Source organism: Centruroides sculpturatus, unplaced genomic scaffold (genome assembly GCF_000671375.1).
Source record: "Centruroides sculpturatus isolate CEXI.00-Female unplaced genomic scaffold, Cexi_2.0 scaffold803, whole genome shotgun sequence".
Classification (NCBI taxonomy): Eukaryota; Metazoa; Arthropoda; class Arachnida; order Scorpiones; family Buthidae; genus Centruroides; species Centruroides sculpturatus.
In genome coordinates this window covers 121982-144068 of record NW_019384959.1, presented here as the reverse complement: position 1 = coordinate 144068, position 22087 = coordinate 121982, and the positions used below count along the sequence as shown (strand labels likewise).

General features: G+C 28.6%; 1 protein-coding gene across 1 annotated transcript in view; it reads left to right on the top strand.

Moving 5' to 3' along the window:
* The window catches only part of LOC111632416 (uncharacterized SDCCAG3 family protein-like), a 57026-nt gene that overhangs the window by 17192 nt on the left and 17747 nt on the right, over positions 1–22087 (top strand). The window contains exons 3-4 of the mRNA XM_023376829.1: positions 8517–8918; positions 21527–21653. Of these exons, the coding sequence (XP_023232597.1) occupies positions 8517–8918; positions 21527–21653 (529 nt within the window). The remainder of the gene's footprint in view (positions 1–8516; positions 8919–21526; positions 21654–22087) is intronic.

Here is a 22087-nt window from a genome sequence, read left to right as displayed (position 1 = left end):
AATTTTTGAAAAAATTCGGAGACTTAAAAAACATTCCAAAAATCCAAAAAAAATTTTTGGGGGCCAAAAGGACCAAGTTTTCTGTAACTCTATGTAACCTGCCTGAGNAAAATTAAAAAACTATTGGAGGTCGTTTTTGATATCAGAAAGTAGCTTTAAATAACTTTACTGAAGTAAAATTGGTGCACTACAACTTTAGAATGATTAATTAAATTTGATTAAAAAAATCACATTAAAAAACAATTAAGCGTTAATCGCGCATCATTAAAGGTTGATTAAAATCACGATAAAATTTTTTTGCGTGGGTAAAAATGTTTGAAAAAATTTGGAGACCTAAAAAATATTGAAAAATTGAAAAAAAAATTTTTTCAGAGGGTCCAAATGCCCGAGTTTTATGTAACACTATGTAACCTGCCCGAGTTAACTCGGGCGAGGAACTAAAGGGTTTATAAGGCTTAACCTGAAGTATTGCTTCTACTGTACTATTTTAGATGCAATTTTTTTTTGTTTTTAATTACGTTTAGTCTTCATTGAGTACTTAGGTGATAACATTAATCGATAACATTTCAGACATTGTTTTAAATGTTTTTTATATATTTCGATTTTTTAACCAAATGTTCAAACCGTTTTAAATTCGAATTTCTTTTTGCATGTTGGTTCGATTATGGAACGATTGTAAACGTTCCAGAAAATTTATCAAGTTAAAAACAGTTTATTTGATTCTCAGCAATTCTCATCATTCTCAGCGGGAGGTGTTAAATAACAATTACTATGGTTGTTGAAATATTGAATGTAAATAGGGTTTGCTTGCAAAATCTGCGCGAGCAAAGCCATGGGTAACAGCTAGCATTGTATAAAAACACAATAGAATATACTGCAATAAACTGGTTTTGCAAATGTTGTGGTATTTGCTGCACAGATGAAGAAAGAAAAGATGGGAAATGAGAGATGGTGGCACTGCACTCAGCATAAAGTGATTTAATGCCTATGTCATTCAATCGTGTGTTTTTCTATAAGCTAGCCTGTCAGACATTGGAAGAGTAATGAAAATGATGAAACTATGACAGTTTTTCATTTTATTTTTCTTAATCTATGGTATGCTGCGCTGACTAGTGGTGGGGTATCTGAAGCTGGCTCATAACTCAAATTTTAGCTTTCGACTCAAAGCAAAAAATCGACCGAGAGATGGTTCATATCTTGAAATATTCGTAAGTTGGGACATTTGTAGGTCAAAGTAACAGTGTATACTGATCTAATGTATGGGTTCTGGGTTGATGTGAACTAAATTTTTTACGTTTGAAAATTTTTAGTAAAAATTAATTATTAGTTCATTAAATTGAAATGAGATGGTGACACATCTATTTTTATAAGCTACTAGTTGCAAGAACCCACTTTGCTGGGTTTTTATTTATGGGCAAAAAGTAACGATAGTGAAGATTAAGATAATTACATTATAGGCAATCTTACCCATTTTCACAGAATGCAAGAATTAGTTCCCCCGTTTCCAGACTAATTAGAGAATTTTTACACCCAGTCAAACGAACTATTTTCAATTTGATCAATTTTCTGGAACGTTTACAATGGTTCTATAATTGAACCAATTTGAATTCGAATTTAAAACGGTTCGAACATTTTAAAAATCGAAATATATATATATATAGATTTATTTATAAGTAAGATATATCCTGCTGAATCTGATGATAAAATTTGGCAATTTTAATGCATAGTTAATTCTATTAAGTTTTTTTTTTAATTTTTAATTGACCCAATAATCAAAGTAATATTAAATAAATAAATCAGTATAAAACTTTCTGCCAAGAGTTTAAATAATTGTAAAATGGATTATTTGTGTTATAAAATGTATTGTAATTTTAAATATTCAATGAATTATAGTTTATAAAATGTATGTTAATACATTTTTTTCATAAATTCTGTAATAAGTTTTTCTTGGCAATTTAATTTAATGTAATTTTAAGAAGTTCCTAATTAAGAGTGGTGTATTTTTTGAACAACTATATTAGTTACAATTTTTTGAAAGGATAAAAAAAAAGTTATTTTTTAAGAAATTTTGTTTTATATGAAATTAATAAAAGAAACATAATTTATGATTAAACATTATCAGATATTTCAAATTGTTGATTTAAAAACAATTTTATTTATATTTTTTAACATGATTAACTTAATATTGTGTATTTTAAACTATTATTATTTTGCTTGTAAATGAATTGTTGGAAAGATTAATTTCTGAAACATTTAATACTGTAAAATATTTTGTTGTAATTTTTCTTTTTACTATGAATAACTGACTAAACAAAAATTATGATTTTGATGATAAGAAGATTAATGATGATTTTTGTTAAATAGAAACTTTATTATATACCAGGGGTGGGTAAGCAAGAGTTCGTTGGGAGCTGAAATGTAGGTTTTGCAAATTGCATGGGAGCCGCAGTTCTGTACTTTTTTATTATACACTGCAGTTCTGTACTGCAATTTTATTATATAATTTAAAGAAATTGCTCTCAGATTCATTTATTGAAGAATTTGCTAAAAAAGTAGTATAAATAATGAAAATTGAAACATTGGTCCATATACTATAGTAGGAGTAGGCAAGCAAGAGTTCAGTGGGAGCTGAAATGTAGGTTTTGCAAAATGCATGGAAGCCACANTAAGACTTGTAATGAAACAGACAACTATCATTATCTTTTGCTGGAAACTAGTAAAATTTTAATTGTTAACATTATAACAAAAGTGATTTTAAAGACAGCATTATCTTATTTATAGTAATATGATGATGATGATAAATTTTTATTAATATAAATGATAATTTTGAAAAATCAGTTAATTTTATAAAACTTCAGTCATGTTTCATTTTATTAAATTTTTTCTAATCAAAGTTGATGTCAGTAAATTAAAACTAGTTTAGATTTAATTAATTTTTTTGACAATTGAATAGCTTCAAAGAATTTAACAAAATAAATATTTCTTACAAACTAGTTTATTTAATTTTTATAAATATTTTTGAAGTGGTTTACTCCTGAAAAATAATTATAGTTTTTTCTTCTAATGTGTTATGTTTAATAAAATATGGTGCATATTTTGCTAATGCTTAGACATTTTCAAGATAGGAATAATTATTTATTAACATTTCTCCAACTGTGTTTCTATATACAGTATATTCTCAGTAACTCAAACTGAAAAGAACAGATAAAGTTTCTGAATTACAGAAACTATTTATTTTAATGAGATCATAAATATTACAATTTAAGAATATAAGGGACTTAAATAATTAGTATTTTATTACTTTTTAGATACAAAACAATGTTAGTGAAAATGCCTGTTACATGAGTTTGTCATTGATTCATTTTTCTGCTGATAGTATAATAGTCCCAGGGTGGCCAAGCTCCTTGATAGTCCGAGCCATTTTTCAACATTTGAAATTTTTCGCGAGCCGCAATTAAATATGTATTAAAAAGGTATGCAAAAAATTTCAGATTACAAATTATATCCGTAGCAAGAGTGATACAAATTGTTTCCTCATGAGCACAATGTCAACTGTCTGTTGCAATGATAGTTTACAAATTCAAAATCGGTCTGGAGTCGGTCGATAATGGACGATTACGCCACTGTTTATGTTCGTTCGCGCAGTTTTCGATGAGTCATATCATTCTTAACTTGGACGGAAATGAAATTAGTTACAACGTTGCACTTAGTCTTTCATATTTGTTGTTAGTAATTTAAAAGACATTTTGAAACACATACGGAACGATAATAATTTTTAAAAATATAATAACACAAAAATGAAAAGGGAACTCGGGTACATTTATCGAGAGCCACAAATAATCATTCAAAGAGCCGCAGGTTGGCCACCCCTGTAATAGTCTATTATATCCTCTCTGCTCAGTAATGTTTAGTATATTTGAGTTTTTGACTTATTTTTGGAACTATCCACCTCTTTCTCAGCAACTCAATTAACTATACCAAACACCTAAATTTTTGCTGAGCATAAATACTGTTTGAAAATCAAGAGTTAGGAGTAGCAAAGTAGAAGTGTGGATGTAACCAGAAGAAACTTAGCAATATGTCTATGAGAACACAAGTACAACATAAATAATGGGCACTTCGGCAATCATGGTGCAGATGGAAGAGTGAATGTAAAGTGGGATGAGGCAAAAATGGTTAAAATAGTCTGATCTCCAACCATTGAATTAGAAATGGAAAAGATGGAAATATATAAAAGTAAAATGAAAGACAATTGCCTAAATGCCATGGATACTAATGCACTTCCAACAGCATGGAAGTGCATGATAGAAAGTAACATGGGGATTAAAGACCCTTATAAACTTGTAATAGTTATACTTAGCCTTATTTACTGTGTTTATTTAGTAATGCTATTTTATTTTATAGTTATTTATATAATGTATTTATTTATAATTTTTATTTAATATACACAATTTATTGTAAATTTTAAATTTAAAAATGAAACGTATTCAAAAAATGTTGTGTTCCATTTTGGAACAATAATCCTGAAGATGGCCTGTAGCAAATAGATTGAAAACATTTGAGTAATAAAATAATTTATGCTCAGCAAAAATTCAGGTGTTTGATATAGTTAGTTTATTTTTGGAAGTAGGACTCTAATTTCATTTTAATAAAAATATGTGTATCTTGGTGTCATACTCTGTTTCAATTAAAAATGGATCCATCATCCATTTATAATTGAAACACTTTGTTTTTATATATATATATTAGAAGTGTATAATCAAAATGTTTCAATTTTTTATATATATAAAAGAATATTAAAATGTCTTTACAATATCTGTCTTGTTCAATTACCAGGAATCAGTCTTGCTTCACAAAGATGACTTTTTATTTAGAGGCTATACTTCTGTAAAATTATGCAAATATAGTTTAAACTGTTCATTGCAATAAACCCAATAATTAAAAATGGCACAATATTATATACTTTTAAAAAAATATATATGTAAAAAAATATCAATATTGTTTGCCATTTTTAATTATTGGGCTTCTTGCCAGTGAACATTTTTAACTATATTTGCATAACTAAGGTCACTAAAATACTTTAATTTCAACCTTTTTTAAACTCATTTTATGCCATTCTTAGTGTAAATTTAAATCAAGTGTAGAATGTGCATAATAATGAAAATGAGTTCTGTATGCTGTTGGAAGTGCATAAAAATTCAATTCAAATAGAAATGATGATGAAATTCGATAAACAAAACCTGCTTCACTGAAGTTTCCTAAACTTTTTACCAGTACATATTTTTGGGCTTAGTTTAAGCCACCCTCAATGTATAAATGCTGTATTTTGCAGTAAAATACAGCATTTATACATTGAGGGTGGCTTAAACTAAGCCCAAAAATATGTACTGGTAAAAAGTTTAGGAAACTTCAGTGAAGCAGGTTTTGTTTATTGAATTTCATCATCATTTCTATTTGAATTGAATTTTTCTTAAAGTAGTAATCTTGTCTTATGTCTTGTTAAATTTTTTTCATTTTGTTTTAGGTTAGTAATGATTTTTGTAATCTTGCAGCAGTCTTATTGTTGTCATTATTGCTAATTCTTTGTCACCAAATACATAACTACTTGTCTTCAATTTGCTAAGAATACTATTAACATAATGCACATATTCTTTTAGTTTTTGTGTATTTTCTTTTTAGAAGTAAACATCTTTTATGTGATTTGCACTATGTTTAACAATTTCTACTTTGTAATTACAGTGGAACCTCGGTATACGACCTTAATCCGTTCCTGGTGTTTGGACTTATACCGAATAGGACGTATACCAAACCAACCTTTTCCATAAGAAGTAATGTAAAAATGATTAATCCATTTTCATGTAAAAAAATGGCTGGCTTTAAACACCTCGCTTTCCTCGCTAGTTTCTGCTTGATTTTTCATAAGATCAGCATGTATCTTTTTAACTTTCTCATAAATAATTTCTTCTGATACGCTGTCGCCGGCACACTGTTTTTCAGTTATTTAAAGCAAAAGCAATTTCTCGACATGATCTAATGTCTTTGATCTCTGTTTTGAAATTGATTTAACCCCTTTTGCAATGTTAGCAAATTTAATAATGTTTTTATTTTTCACAATTGTCGATATCGTCGTTCTTGGAATACGGTATGCAACAGTTAAATCTCGAACACGCATGCCACCTTCATATTTCTCAACAATCTCTTTTTCAGTTCCATTGTGATTCTAGTCATTTTTTTATTTTTCTGTTGCCCTTTTGCTATTCATGATTAATAAAAATAATAAAATGTTACTTACAAATTAAAATCAGAAGAAATTTAACAAAGTTATAAACCGTAGCACTGCAAATGTCTAGTCTAGTGTAGTACAGCGATAGTGCTACTTGTTGATAGATGGCGCGTATAATTGAATTAAGTTGTATACTGAACAAAAGTCGTATACCGAGCAAAATTTGTTTCGTCCAAACAGGACGTATTCCGAATTGGACATATTCTAAAGCAGACGTATACCGAGGTTCCACTGTATTTTAATGCATTTCTTACTTTTTTAACATGTGAATAATCTCATATAATGTTTAAATATTTGTCTTTTGTTAGTAAGAAAAGGAATGGAAGAACTTTGTTATATTAAACAAGTAACAAAGTTCTTACATTATAAAATAACTTGCACTTCATGCCAACTCTTGTAGATATAGTAATAACACTTAAGTGTTGCAGATTTACCAAAATAAACTTTAAAAATGAGAATGTTCTCTAGTACTTTCAGTAGCATAAAGTTACCATCGTCAGGGGTGAAATCAAATACAACAGCTATCGAATTTTAAGCTTTCAAGCAATTTTAAAATCAGAACACACAACAACCTACAATTAACCAATAACTGGCGTGAAACTCTTCAAAAAAATCTGTTTTTTGAAACACTTCAAAAATAAGTCTATATGTTATTTATGGTAGTAAATTGTTTTAAAGAATTTGAACTTGGTTATTTTTTATTTTGGGATTTCTGTTTCCTTTTTTTAATCGATTAAACAGATGAAAATTTATAAATAAGTAAATATGGCATCAAAACAAACTTGAAAACTATAATAGATTAACATGAGAGTCATTGAATAGACAGAATCAAAAATATTTCCAAATTTTTGCAGTCAACAACAATTATTATTTTTAATGAAAATTTTATATTCTTTTATATCTAAATATTGAAATACAGTAGAGCGTCATTTATCCAAATCAATTGGGGACTGAGGTTGTTTGGATAACTTATTTATCGGATAATCGATTATGTACGAAAAATATATTAACCTATCCCATGTTGAAATTTGCCATTGTGTGTCACTTCGCATTGAATTTTCGTCGATGTTAAGCCTAACGTAAACTTTTTAAAATAATAATTGTGGCTATTGTATCATTAAAAATAATTTCTTTATTTTTTACAAACAAAATAAATATATTAAAAAATATAAAAACACAAAAAATGTTATACTTTAGAAGTTAATTTAGTATCAAAAATGTTCGATTCAGCACCACACAGTCCTCAGAAAAACACCACACAAAAGTGCCAGTGCTGCCAGCTAAAACAAACACACCAACAAAAAAAATATTGGAGTAGCCCAAGATAGAGCCAAATATTGCAGCGCCACAGCACTAACGAAAATTTAAATTTGCTGACTGGAATGCTTTCAGTTAATTGACGTTTCAGATAACTGGCTTTCAGATAAACAATGCTCTACTGTATCATAAACTTATCTCTGAAAATGAAAATGAAAATTTTACGAAATTTTATAATGCTGTTATGAAAATTTTATTCTTTACATCAATACTATGAAGATTACTTGATCTTCAATTGAACAGCTAAATCATTTAATGTTCTGTAGCTGAGTTTAATAATTATACTAATGATAGTATAATTATTCAACTCATCAACTTTGTAATGTTTAATAGCTATGCCCAGAAATATTACATTATTATTCTGTAGGATGAATGATTCATATTTTTTTCTTAAACAGACAGACATTCATAAATTTCAGAAATAATTTAATCTTTTAAATGTTGCTGATGATTAAATATAGCTATTAGAAGTCTTTATTATTAAATCTCTATTAATCTGTTTTGAGAATTTTTATAGCAGTTGAAAACATTTTGCAATGAAATAATGGATTCATAGTTGTAAAATGTAATAATTCAACAAACTTTTTATCAATGAGGTGATGAATTATATATTGAAACAAATTTCTGGAAAACATTTTCATATAAATTGTATGCAGTTAAAATTTTTTTAGTCTTATCAGAGCAGTATTAAAGAAATCAAATAATAATAAAGTTACATATTGTAGCTAAAAAAATTTTTTTTTGTTTTCTCACATAAGTCTTTAATGTTACATTTATATAGAGTACAAACAGAATTTGTTAGAATGTGTTACAGAATCTTTAAATTTGATTATGTAATTTGAACTATTTAAATATCTCAATGTATCTGAAAAATTTTCATGATGGTATTTTGCAATTAAAATTTTATTTTTCATAGGGAAAGAAAAATCATGGAAATAAAGCTAATTCATTTGGAACAGGAATGAATACTATGGTAACATCTGATGTTATACCTAGTCCTGCTCATTCAGCATCATCTGTTCTATTTTCTGGTTCACCCTGTAAAGTAACGACAGGAAATCAAGAAGCAGAGACATCTGTAGTTCCTTTGGATTTATGTATTAAAAAGCAAGATTCACCAGCAGATTCTACTATTCCAGAAAATGTATTATTTTCTTGTGCTCATCTTATGCCATCTAAATTGCATTCAGTTACATCAACACCAATTAATATTCCATTAGTTACTTCATCGTATTCAAAAGGACTTAAAAAAAAGAACCGTAAATCCAAAAGCATATTACAAACAAGTTCCACTAACGCACATTTAATAATGAAAGAGGTAAACTAATATAATACTAATGATAACAGATTAAATAAATAGATAAAGAAAATTTTGAAATGCCATATACTAAATGAATATATTAATGTTGAAATAATATTTTAGAAAAGAACATAAAATTTGTTAAAGATATTTTGGCATTAGCAATTGAAATAATAGAAAAAGTTCTAAATTTCATAAGCAAAAACAAAAAATCAATTTTTTCCTTAAAATTAATTTCTCAGAATTTTGTTGTTTTGGAATGCTTATTCTGAATAAATAAGAATTTTTGCAATGAGACTATTGATTTCATGCTTTTCAATTAAAAATATTACTCATATTTTCATAATATGAAATTGAATAAATATTTGTGATTATATCATCAGCATTCTGTCAAAAGGGTGGAAACATTTTAGAGGCAAATTAAATAAAATTTTTGCATTTTTCATAACTATGGTAAAATTAGTGTATTAGGTACACATCGACATGCTTCCTGTCACAACTGTTGATGTATTAGACCATTTTATTAGTGTTACAGTTGTTCTGGTAAACTCAAGATTTTAAAGACAAAAATGCACATTTGCCTTTATTATATATTAAAATTCCAGTTCAAAACATTAACTCTATTACATTTGCATAGTGGTCTTTCTTTGTTATTGTTGAGAAGGAATGTCATTGTTCTCTGAAGAAACCTGATTAGCAGAGTGACATGCGGCAGTTTCTCAAAATAATTTTAATATTGCACTGGTATTACTTTAGTATGACAGAATCTCATCATATCTTTGTATTTTGCACAGTTTACTTTGAAAGCTTTTACAGTACGCATCAGGTTCTGTTCACCACACCTGTTCTTCCTTCTTACTGGACCAGTCTGAACATTGGATTCTTGGAATTCATTATCATAGTCATATTTAAAGAAGATGGTGTTTGGATTACTCTTTTGGTATTTCAACCAATGTACTTGGCAACCACTGCATATTCTTTCAATTTTGGTGCATTTTTTTTCCAGTTAAGAAACTGTATGGTGGAAGGTAATGACTATAAGACTATTGGTTTTTACAAGACATCTGGCGAAATATGTCACATTCAGATAGAATGGATACTGTAACATTTTATTTGCCTGTTTAATGATTAATTGCATGGAATTGAGAATGAATACTTTCACAAAATACATGATTAGTGTTTTCATAGTTCAACAGACAAATTTTGTAGAGAATCTGTGGCAAAGAACTGATTTCTATTTTGCTCACCACAAGTCACTAAGTAAGAATATTTTCTTCAGTTCAATTTTTTTAATATGTTTAAAGACATATGTTGCAATATCAATGAACCATATCTGCCTTCTGTTTTATCCCAAATATTGCAAATGCTGTTTTGGCTGATCATATCATAGATAGTCAGATTTTAGACTGAGGGTGCAACTATGCAGATGTGAATTTAGTAGAGAGTGAGAGGTTGTGAGCAATATAGTTCTCACAAAGGAAAACCATGCACAAGTGAGAAGCAAGAAATATCACTGGCAAGAGCGAATTTCTGGTTCTCACACATATCTGACGGGGTTTGATATTTATTGCATCGCACCTCTTCTCGCCACATATTCTTCCTCTCTCAGAAAATTCACTCACTTACCTCTGCTAGTCACACCCTGAGAGTTTCCTCTTGCAAGATATAGGAGTGACCTTTCCCTTGGGATATTAGAGAACTTCTTATAAATCAAAATTCAGAATTGTGATGTCTTGATCTGTCTTTAGCAGCTTTAAATGCATGTTTCTTCTACTCATATTGCTTTGATGCTCTCAATTTTCTGCTGCTTTTTCTGCATCAGTAAGTCCCTCAAATTACAGACACTTGGCACATCAATTTTTTTTGGTCATATGAAAAGTAAGATTATAGGAATAGAAGTACAGTGGTATCTCGTATAATGTACTTAATCCGTTCCAGGTGCACGTTTATTAAGTGAAAAGTCCGTTATACAAAACGTGTTTTTCCATAGAAATACATGTTAAAACATATAATTCATTCCGCAGCATAAAATAACCATACTGTACTATAAAAAAAAAATGAAAATGTAGCATTCACCAATTATGCAGGGTAGTCAGATGTTGTGAGGTGGAGGAACACTTTATTCACACATTCATACAGATACAGATTTTTTACACATTACAGCAGGTCTCTTTTTATTGTTTTTTAATCGGAGTCAGATTCAGGAGAGGCTACTGGGGCTTGCAGGGTCAACTCCTCTTGTTCCATCCTTTGTATTTTGGCAACTGGCTTCTTGAAAAACGTGTCGAAGACGGTCTGTTTCTCTCTCTTCTTTAACACCTGTCGGAAATGACAGGCAAGGTGTCATTGTAGAGATCATTGATCCTGTTGGCCTAAACTGTGTTTGGATAATGAGTGTTGGTAAACTCCTGAACCTTTCCCCATTTGACAAGGAAGTTTTTGTCAACTTTCACTTCTTCTGATGATTTCTTGGTTTATTAAAATTGAAATCACCTTTGTTTTTTTAGAAGCCATGATTTGCACAACACTTGAATAAATGCACTGAGGTGATGTATGTAATAAACAAGGGAGCAAGCCAAATCCCAACAGGAGCTCTGTACTTCATATATACTAATAATATATTCTAATAATATTAATATATTATAAAAATAGCAGATTGTCATTGGCAATGGCAAAAGAGTGGAAACATCGTTTGCACTTGTTCGCAGAAAGTCCATTGTTTGCAGCCAGTCCGTTGCTCGAGTCACGTAATGGCCAAACAGAAAGTCCGTTGTTCGCAGCATCCGTTATTCAAGGTGTACGTTATACGAGGCATCACTGTATCTTTTATACACTATAAGTAATATAGGAGTGTTTGTCTTGTGCGCAATGCTGTTGGTACAATTTGTACATTTTGCTGATGATGAGATCAGCCAAAAGGTATTTCTTGGAGGAGGACTAACAGCAGTAATGTCACTTGACTATGGAAATGACAGAATATAATTTTTGCTTTACTAATTCTTTGTTCAGACATCTTGTTGGAGGATTGTTTACTTAACTTATCGGGAAAGACAGCCTCAAATTCATTTGATTTTGTTAGGTAAACTCTGATAAATTTTTTTCAGAACAGAGAAGAATGAATAAATGACATTTTTGTGTACATTTGCAAAACATACCTAAACAGGAGAAATATGCACTTTTCTTTCTGGAGACTACTGTAATAAGTGTGTCTTTTAGATACCTCTGTTTGGATGTGGTCTGCTATAAATTGTTGGTCTTGTGTGCTTTTCTGCAACCTTCAAAAACAAGTTATGGCTTTCTATCGTCCTAAAATTTCTTGCTGCATATAAAGACACAATTTTGGTAACTTTCATCATAGTCCACTCTAGACAATATAGGATTTACTAGTTGCATGCATTTTTTTTCTCCTTTTGCAATTCTTTCTTGAGGCTTGATCATTTTCTGAAAGTAGCATTGTCTGGTATGTCAACTGATAAATTGAGCTGATAACAGCTGGTGTCAAGGTTTATGGCTAGTGAATTGCTCAGTGTTGACATTTTTAATGCATGTCTCGATGTTCTTGCAACATCACTGATATAATCATTTGAGTCATTTTTTTATATCAAGGAATCCTGTTTGTGTGGGATATACTTATCATCATTGTTAAGTTTGATTCCTTTTCTTAGGTTGCTATTTTTTTTATGATATCATTAATATCAGTACTTTTGCCACAGTCACAGTTCAATCCTGCAGGGTTGAAAATGACAGGTTATTATGATTAGGTTGTGTAACAGAAATTAAAATAATTTAACAGTTTTTTACAAACAATATTACACATTAGATCTACCTAATGGACTAAGATTTATTGATTGATTAGCATTGGTGTCATTAGCACATTCTTAAATGTTTTGTACAACCACAGTTCCTCTGTTTCTCCTGAAGTATGTTTGGCTCTTTTTTATGTTACTTTGTTTAATGTTATTCCTATGACAAACAATGAGCATTGAATAAAAGTACACCAAACTACAAACTGTAGTTACAATTATGAACTCAAAAAATTCACTGAGACAGACATTGAAGCCATGAAGGTTGGTTTTTAAAAAGGAAAAAAATGTGATTTGTCTTGGCAATACAGATATTACAGAGATGTGAATGGTGTCTCTGACTTACTACAATGAGACAAGTCAGTTCTAGTATTGGAGCAAAATAATGGAAATTCTCAATGAATAAGGATGTTATTGCATAAGACACTACTTACCTCTTGGGCAAAACTTGTCCTATCTTGTGCACTAACATCAGGCTTATGTTGCCAGATTGGCCACATAAAATTATGGTAGTACAGTAGAGCCTCGAAAACTCTGCCTAATGTGGACTGAAGGGTGCCGAGTTTGTGAAAATGCTGGGTTATCGGGAATGGGGTTAAAAAAGGATAAGTATGCGTGTTTCCTCAGAAAATATTGTACTGTACTTGTATGTATTGTTTGTTTGAGAATACAACGGAATAAACTGCCCAAGTACCCTTAAACAAAGGAAAAGTACATCTTTTATGAAGGCGTAGAGCCTTTACTACATGAAAATGAAAATTAATGAATACGCTATGTACAGTAATTTACTTGATAAGACAGCCCTCAGAAAAATACTTTGAGGCATAAAGCTGTCTATAATGAAAATTAATTAACTAAGGATTTTTTTGCCCTGCCAGGGTGTGGCCGAGTTATCTGGAGTGTCGGGTTATCGAGTGCCGAGTTTTCGAGGCTCTACTGTATTAGTTCAAACTTAAGGTCTCTTTCTTCAAAATTATTGATCTTGTTCAAGCATTGTTGATTCTTGTTCAGTTATAGTGCATCTTGCAATATTGATCAGTTTTCACATGTCACTTGTGAGTATTTGTGCACAATAATAATTCACACATGATGGCATAGTGATATCATCTGTAATGCAGTGCTGATAGACATAAATGGACACATTCCTCCTTTTTATTTGTCACAGCAGTTTTCTCTCAGGAAAACAAAGGAGTGAATGTGTTGTACTTGCTTCTTTTACAAAATGCTACCCAGGACTTTTTCACATTTGCCTTGGACAAATGTTACAGTTATGTCACACAATTAATGTTATACCCTTTACACAGAACGAAAGAATGTTTCAAGGGGATCTAATGGGATGAATATCTCATTTTTGTCATTTTGGCATTTTTACTCTTTTGACAGAATGCCAAGAATATATTCTACATGAGAATGAAGAAGTATTGATTTTTGTATCTTAGTTCAACAGAAAGTAAATTATACATAATAAAGAATATTAATTATATTTTATTTATAAAAAATTAAAATATATTATGTTGAATTTGATATGGAAAATAAACATTTAATTTATAATAAGATTTTAATAAGCTAATGTAAAGGCATATAATATATTTTCTTAAAGAAACCAGTTTATGTCAACAGTTGAAATAATTACTATATCAGTTTGAATTACATTAAGTTAAGGTACTAATTTTGCTGAAAATTTTAATTTTCAAATTAATGATGATTTAAAGTATTTTAATAATTTTACTAATTTATTTAAACAATAAATTTAAAATAATCAAAAATTATATTCAATTTAATGTTTATTTTTATAAACTATTCCAAAACCTCTGAAACAACAAGGTTTGTTTTTCATTCCAAATGAAAAATATTACAGTTGAGAATATTTAATCGTTTTCTCCCTGACATCATTTATTAATAATTAAAATAGCCATTTATTTTAAAAATAATTTATTATCAAAATATACTATGGTAATCTTAAATAATTTAAACTATGTAGTAATTTAAAGTACAGTTGTCCCTCTATAGTCCGACGTTTTTTAATCCGACATGCTCAGTAGTCCGACGCACCTCCTGTCAAGGTACCTGTCCCCGTTACGTGTCTGCTTGCACAGAAGCATGTTGCGATGTGAATCTCCCCATCCAATTCTTACTCGATGACACACATTTCGTGTGTTTTATGTGAGCAGTTCTGTTCGAACAGTTGGAGTAGAGAATATTGTAAGTTACTGCTAGCAAAACAATGCGAAATATGTAATTATTTTCGGTAATCCGGATACTTTTGGTAATCTGACACACCTTTGGTCCCATACCTGTCGGATTATCAAGGGACAACTGTATTTAAGTTTTAAGAAATTTGTGTTCTAGAGATCAGTTTAGTTTTTTTTAAATGGAAATGAAATATTTTATTTTACAAATGATTCAAATAATCAGTTTAATGAATTATTTTCAAATTGTATATTTATCAAAATAGTTTTGCATTTTTTCTTACAATGATAAAATTTTTATTTTTTACTTGTTGGAGACTATTTTCATTTTAATTTGATTATTGATTTTATTAAAACTATTGTAGTTACAGAAATAGATTGTGAAATTTTGTTGATTTGTTAAAATTATAAATCAGTACTTAGATTTTCATTTCTAGTTATTTTATATGCATTTTCTATTACAAATTCTCTCAGATGTTTTACAATGTTATTAAGGATTAGTAGAAATTTTTAGTATTTTAAAAGATAAAGAAGTAATATTTAAGATCATCTAAATAAATTGAAAATTGATATTGAAAAAGAATACTTTCAGCTCCTTTTAACTGAACAAAGTACGCTTGATTTACCTGATGGTTATATTGCATTTCTTAGTTTTGTAATAAATTAGTTTTTAAGCAAATATACCTTGTGCATGAATAAAAATAAAATATTAAAGGTGAAGTATATGAGTAATAAAGTAGACAGTTATAAATAATAGTTAATTTTTATGATAAATGATTATTGAAAACTATATATAAAATATATAGGCAATGCTTCTAACTTTCAAATAATGTAAAAATTTTAATACTTTGTGCATTTCAATCGTAAAGAGAAATCAGCTCAACAGTAAGTATTTCTGATAAATTGTAAGTCATTTATTAAGGACAAGAGATGGTAAAGTCTAACAGATATATTAGATGTTTTCAGAATGGAATAAGAAGTTGCTGTAATAATGGAGACAAACACATTAAAATTTGTATATTATTTTGTATGAATTACTCTTACTGAATGACAAAACTTTCCAAAAAGAAACATATAGTACTGGAAACTAATTTATCCAGTATTATATACTTACAAATTTATCAACAATATTTTTTATTAAATAACTTAAATAAACTAAAAATTAATAAGTACTTTTGCTTCTATTATTTAAAAGCATCTGCATTAAATGTTAATTTCAGATAACCAACTGTTTAAATATACCACAAAGGAATATTTTTGTTCTGCTGTAGGACAGCTTTAGCTTTTTATGAATATAAGTCACTGTTCAAACTGAATTTGAACATTTATAGCATTTTTGATGGATTGAACAATATTTTAAATGATACATTTGTGTTCTAATAATTCAGATAAAGCATCTTTAGGTTAGATAACAGACAAATGATTTTTTTATGGATTTCATTATTATCTGCATATTTAGCATATATTCTGAGATATGATTTTCTTCATAGTTTGCTTTCTATTCCATATTATATATTTTAGTTGATGTAATTATAGATGGAGATACTAGTGAAGATGATGTCTATATATTCTTTACTTCTTATTGGTAATGTTTTTTTACACATTAAATTTTTTAAATCATACTTTCAAATAATTTTTAGTTTTGGAATTATTCATTTCTTTTTCCAATAATATTTTGTTTTAATTAAGTATATCATAAGAAAAATAATGCATTATCAGTTTTTCCAATAATAATTCTTTCCTCTTTGAGTCATTTGCTTATTCTGTTATCATTTTCTGTTTTCAAATAGCATATTTCTATTCATCTTCATTTGAAAATTTGATAGTGCATTAAAGAAGTAATAAGAAATAATGGTATTTTAAAATATAAATTTTAATATTTAAAAAAATAATGTTAAATATGCATTGGTTTCACTATATAAATACAGTCGACCACCCCATAACACGGGTTCACATAGTTCGGATTCCTATATGACAGCGAAAAAAATGTGGCAGTATTCATACAAACATACTAAAAAAACTCGTATAATTTGTAAAACATCATCGCCGACTTGTGTTGTGACAGGATTGGTCGAATCTAGACCAATAGCGGATATTGCACAAACTGTTGAGTTTAAACGAGCAGCAGATCTCCTAAACCATTTATTATTTAAAGTCCATAAAAATTATATTTATATTAATGATGGCTCCAAAGTTAAGCGAATTTTTCGCAAAAAAAATAATTTATCAGGAAGCACATGAGCGCCATTCGATGATAAGCTCAACGACGAAAACAAGCTTAAGCAATGGCATCGTCAAACGGTGCACACTTGGTAAGCAATCCTACAATTCTTTGTTTATAGCATAGTTTATATGGATTATTCCCAAAAAATTATACGTATTTTGGAAATGTTGAGTCGAATTAGTCTAGAATCGATTAATTTTATGGAAGAAAACCTTTAAAACAGCTGTAGTCCGTAAACTACATACATGCTGGGCTGTGATTGGCTCATGTATTCAAGGACTCTTAGAACATCAATTTCATAAAGAACGGAACGTATCTACCATGTTATGGGGGGTCGACTATATAATTGGAGCAATTTATATTTACATTTTTAAAATCTTTAGATTTTGGTTTGATATTTTTTATCATTGTTATTGGAAGTATAATATTTATTTTGAATAATTTGAGAAATTAAATCAGAAAGTTATATATTTATCTGTCTTAAATGATAGTCAAAAATAAACCAACTTTTCCAACTTAACAACTGCCACTCACTGGATAATAGTACAGTAAGCACAGCATAAACAATCTTTGTAGATCAAGAACAAAACTGCAATTTTGAAAAAATACACTAACATTTTCTGTCAACACTGATTTTCATCTGGTCATTTATGACCAGATGAAAATCAGTATTGATAGATCTATCATAGATTCTATCATTCAGAAAATCATTCTATGACCAGATGATTTTCATCTGGTCATAGAATGCATCAAAGAACACATTACAAAAGTTTAAAACTAACATATGTCAAAAAATACAGTTAATACTGTATTGTTTCATATACACAGTATATTTTTTCATATTATGTAACAATATATGTTAGTTTAAAATTTTTGTAGTTTGTTCATTGGCACATTCCATTTATAGAATGTAAGTGATCTGATGAAGATCAATATTGATTAAAAACATTATTCAGTATATTTTGTTATTGTTATCGAAACTGTGTTGCTATTTATGTTTGTATACTGGCACAATGAAGTGACCTTCTTTATCAACACTTGGCAAGTTTTCAATCTTTATTCAGTTAGAACGCCATGCTACACATTTGCGTTTCGGGTATTCTCTCCTCTTCAGCTAACTCACTCCAATACAGACACCCAACTAGTACATAGCAGAACTTTAGATGACTTAAAAGTTTTTAATGACGACTACCATAAATGCCGTCTTTTTACACTTTTTTACAATGACACAATCGGTTTTCTTGATTTTTAACACGCAGACAAAGTAATTGATAAATAGTACTAGTTAAAACTGTTACATAAAATCATGCTCTTCGTCTTTGTTCTTCCAAGCATATCCTGTAGGCCATCTTTCCAACACTATCATCTAGTCAGCCAATTTGCATATATCACAATATACCTTGATTTAATGAACTGACAGATCAATTGATAGACATCTATTATCTTGAAAAAAATATATAAAACATTTTTAAAAAAACACATCTATCGTTTAAATTCCACCAGGCGTATTTTGTGAACTACTGTCCTGTTATCCAATTTACATATAACTCAAAATACATTAGTATTACATTTTTAATTAAATACCTTTAATTTAAATTAACTAATCTTTTTTTTTACCATTCTATTAATCTAATACACAACTATTTACAATATCTTCATCCAATTTTCATTAATTTTAACGCTTAGATTTTTGTTTATACAATTTTGATGTTTATTTCTTATTATTTCTACACTTTCTTTGAATTTTCTGTCGTAAGTTCTTTTTTCTTTATGCAAAATCTGTATATTTAATTGATCTATATTGCAGTTATTGGTTACGCAGTGATTGTGAAAAACTGAATTTAGATGACTATATTTTAAATCTGATATATGCTCTTTTACACGTGTTTTTAATGTTCTTTTAGTTTCAACTATATAAAAACTATTGATTTTACAAGTGCAGGTTATTTTGTATACAACATTTTTTATTTCGTTTTTATTTTCTATTTGCTTTTTTGAACGTTGTTTAGCATTTAATCTAGATATTAAATTTTTATAGTTTGGGGCAAGCTTTATATTGTTTTTTTGGAGTTCCTTATTAATTTTTTCATACATATGTTTTGTGTACGGAAAACTTAAGTATTTAATTTTTTGCTTTTCTTCATCTTTTTTAACAGGGAAAGCAATACTATTACAGTGGTACCTCAGGATACGAAATTAATCTGTTCCAAAACTGAGGTCGTATCATGAAAATGTCATAAGGTGAATCATTTTTCCCCATACGATTACATGTAAAACCAAATAATTCGTTCTAACACGAAAAACACACTCAAATTAAAGCTAAGTAGTACATTAAAAAAAAGATAACTATAGTAAGGAAAACACTGAAAAATACGTTTTGTAGTTGTAAATGTATAAATAACCATAATAGAATAATAATTGATTTAAAAAAATGTAGTTTTATTTGCACTTTACTTTTGAGGATAGACGACGGTGGAGGTGTAAACTGGTGGTGGAGGAGAGGGAGAAGGGATATGATACTAAAACTTAACTTACATAACATAATGTAACAATAACTTAAAAATAACTTAGAAAAGATAAAAAAAAATTAGTGTTGTTTTTTATATTTTTTTGTTTTAATTTTTATTTGCTGCTTTTTGCTTTTTTTCCTTCACTTCCACCAGAACTTTCGCTGGCTAGAGGTCGCTCAGTAAAATATCTATCCAAAGAGGTTTGGCTTTGCCTACTTTTTAAAATGTTTCTAAAATTACTTAGGCAAATGTCATTACTCCGAGCGGCAATACGGTTAGTGTGAACCTTTTCGGGATGTTTCTTTTCAATAAAATCGATCACTTTCTGATAATACCTCAAGATTTCCTTTATCGAGCGAGATCCTTCCACGACGAAGCAAACGCGGGACTGAGATCGATGAACAGAAGTGAATAAAAAATGGCGCTGCGAACTAATGTAACGTCGTATGGTGAGTTTTTGTTCGTATCATGGAGCAAAAATATGTTCGAATTTCATGTCGTATCCTGAAAATTTCGTATGCTGGGGCGTTCGTATCCTGAGGTACCACTGTATCTATTTTTTGTTGCCAATCATTAATTAATCTGGTAGGGTATCCATTTAAACTAAATTTTTTGTGTAAGTCATTTATATATTTTCTTTTCTTTCCTTGTTATTTTTTAAAATTAAACCAAACATTAAAAATAATTTTTATTATGATAATAGTAAAAGTATTTACATAGGACATCTTCAAAATAAATATTTTATTTAGACACTTGCTTTTGCCAACATTCATATTACTTAATAAAACAGTGTTGCAGCTTAATCTGCATTACCTTCTTGAGTGCAATTGTCAACACTTTTTGATGTGAAAAGTCTGGTACATTATGATTCTCAACAGTAGATTCTTTTAACAGTGTGTGTTGTACTGACCTTCTGGTGCAAGCACTGCTGTGATGCAGTAATAGAAAAGCATCTTTATCTCTGGCAAAAAAAAAGCTGGATTTTTTTACAATAATGCCCAAGTACATTGTACCAGCTAATCAGTGAATGTCTGACAAAAGCACTAGATCCCTTTACTTCTACAGCTTCCTTATTTATCTGACCTGTTCATGTTGTTACTAAAATGAAAGCTCTACTGAAGGGTCATAGAATTAAATCAGCAGACAAGATGAAAAGTGCTGCAGTGATGGCACTCAAGTAGGTAATATTAGTACACTTAAGGGTTTGTTATATACATTTATAATGCATTAATAGTATGTATGATATGAAATTTTAATTAAAAAACACACATATATATATATGTTTTAACAATTTTTGATAAATTTTTATAAACTGAAGCTTTTCATACTTATATATATATATATATAAAAGTATGAAAACTAACTTAACTAATATAAAACACTGCTTTTATTAAGAGCAAACTGATTTGGAATTTTTTTGAGATTTATTTCTGTTTGCTATAATGACACACAGCTTTTATATTTGTTAAGCTTTATTAGGTTTTTTTTGTTGTAAAGGAAACTAATCTATAGTGTGCATTTTAATATTGCAGTAAATTTTATTAAAAATACACTTTTCTTCCATTTTTTTAAAAACCTAACTTTAGGTATGTAGCTATACATTTTATGTAAATAAATGTATAAACAGAAACAGAAAAAAAAATTTATATTGTATAATTGCCTAACCTGAAAATGATATGATTTTGGTATTTAAAAAGTCTTTCCAATAAAAATTTTACAGTAAAATTAATTATTAAAGTTTACATTGTTGGTTTATGAGTATGTTCAATTTAGGTGAAATTGTAAAGTAAATATTTTATTAATTTCATAAATTACAAAATAATAATATATAGTTTTTGTTTTTATATGGATCTTATAATTTAATTTTTTATTTTACAATTAATTTTTTTCATCTACTCAGAATGAAGTTTTTTGCAACAAATCAAACCTGAAGAGTAATCATTCTCGGAAAAAAAGTTCTAATAAATCTAAAAAGAACGATAAAAAAATAGATCTAGTGACCACTGTTAAAGAAGAAAATATACTAGGTAAACTATGTTTTCATTTGTTTAAAAACTAAACATATATTATCTTAAAATATTGTTTTAATTAATTTTTATCAGTTTCTATTGTATTCTTTTAGAATAATATTAATGTTAAAAGTAAAATATGACTGTTTTACAGTAAAATTTTACAGTAAAAGTCTTGAATGGTAAAAACAAGAAAATATATTTCAGATATATAATCAGAAGAAAATTTATTGTCAAATTACTGTTTTCAGTCATAAGAATACAGCAAAAATGTACTTTACTGTATTCTTATGCTTGAAAACAATGCTTTAAATTTTTCAAAAATATTTACCAGTAAACTCTTTTTTCAGTTTAAATATTATACAAAATTTGTTAATTTAATATTTCTAGATCACAATGAAATCAAACAATGGCTGGATTTAAATTGGACTAATTTTCTGCTACTATTAATA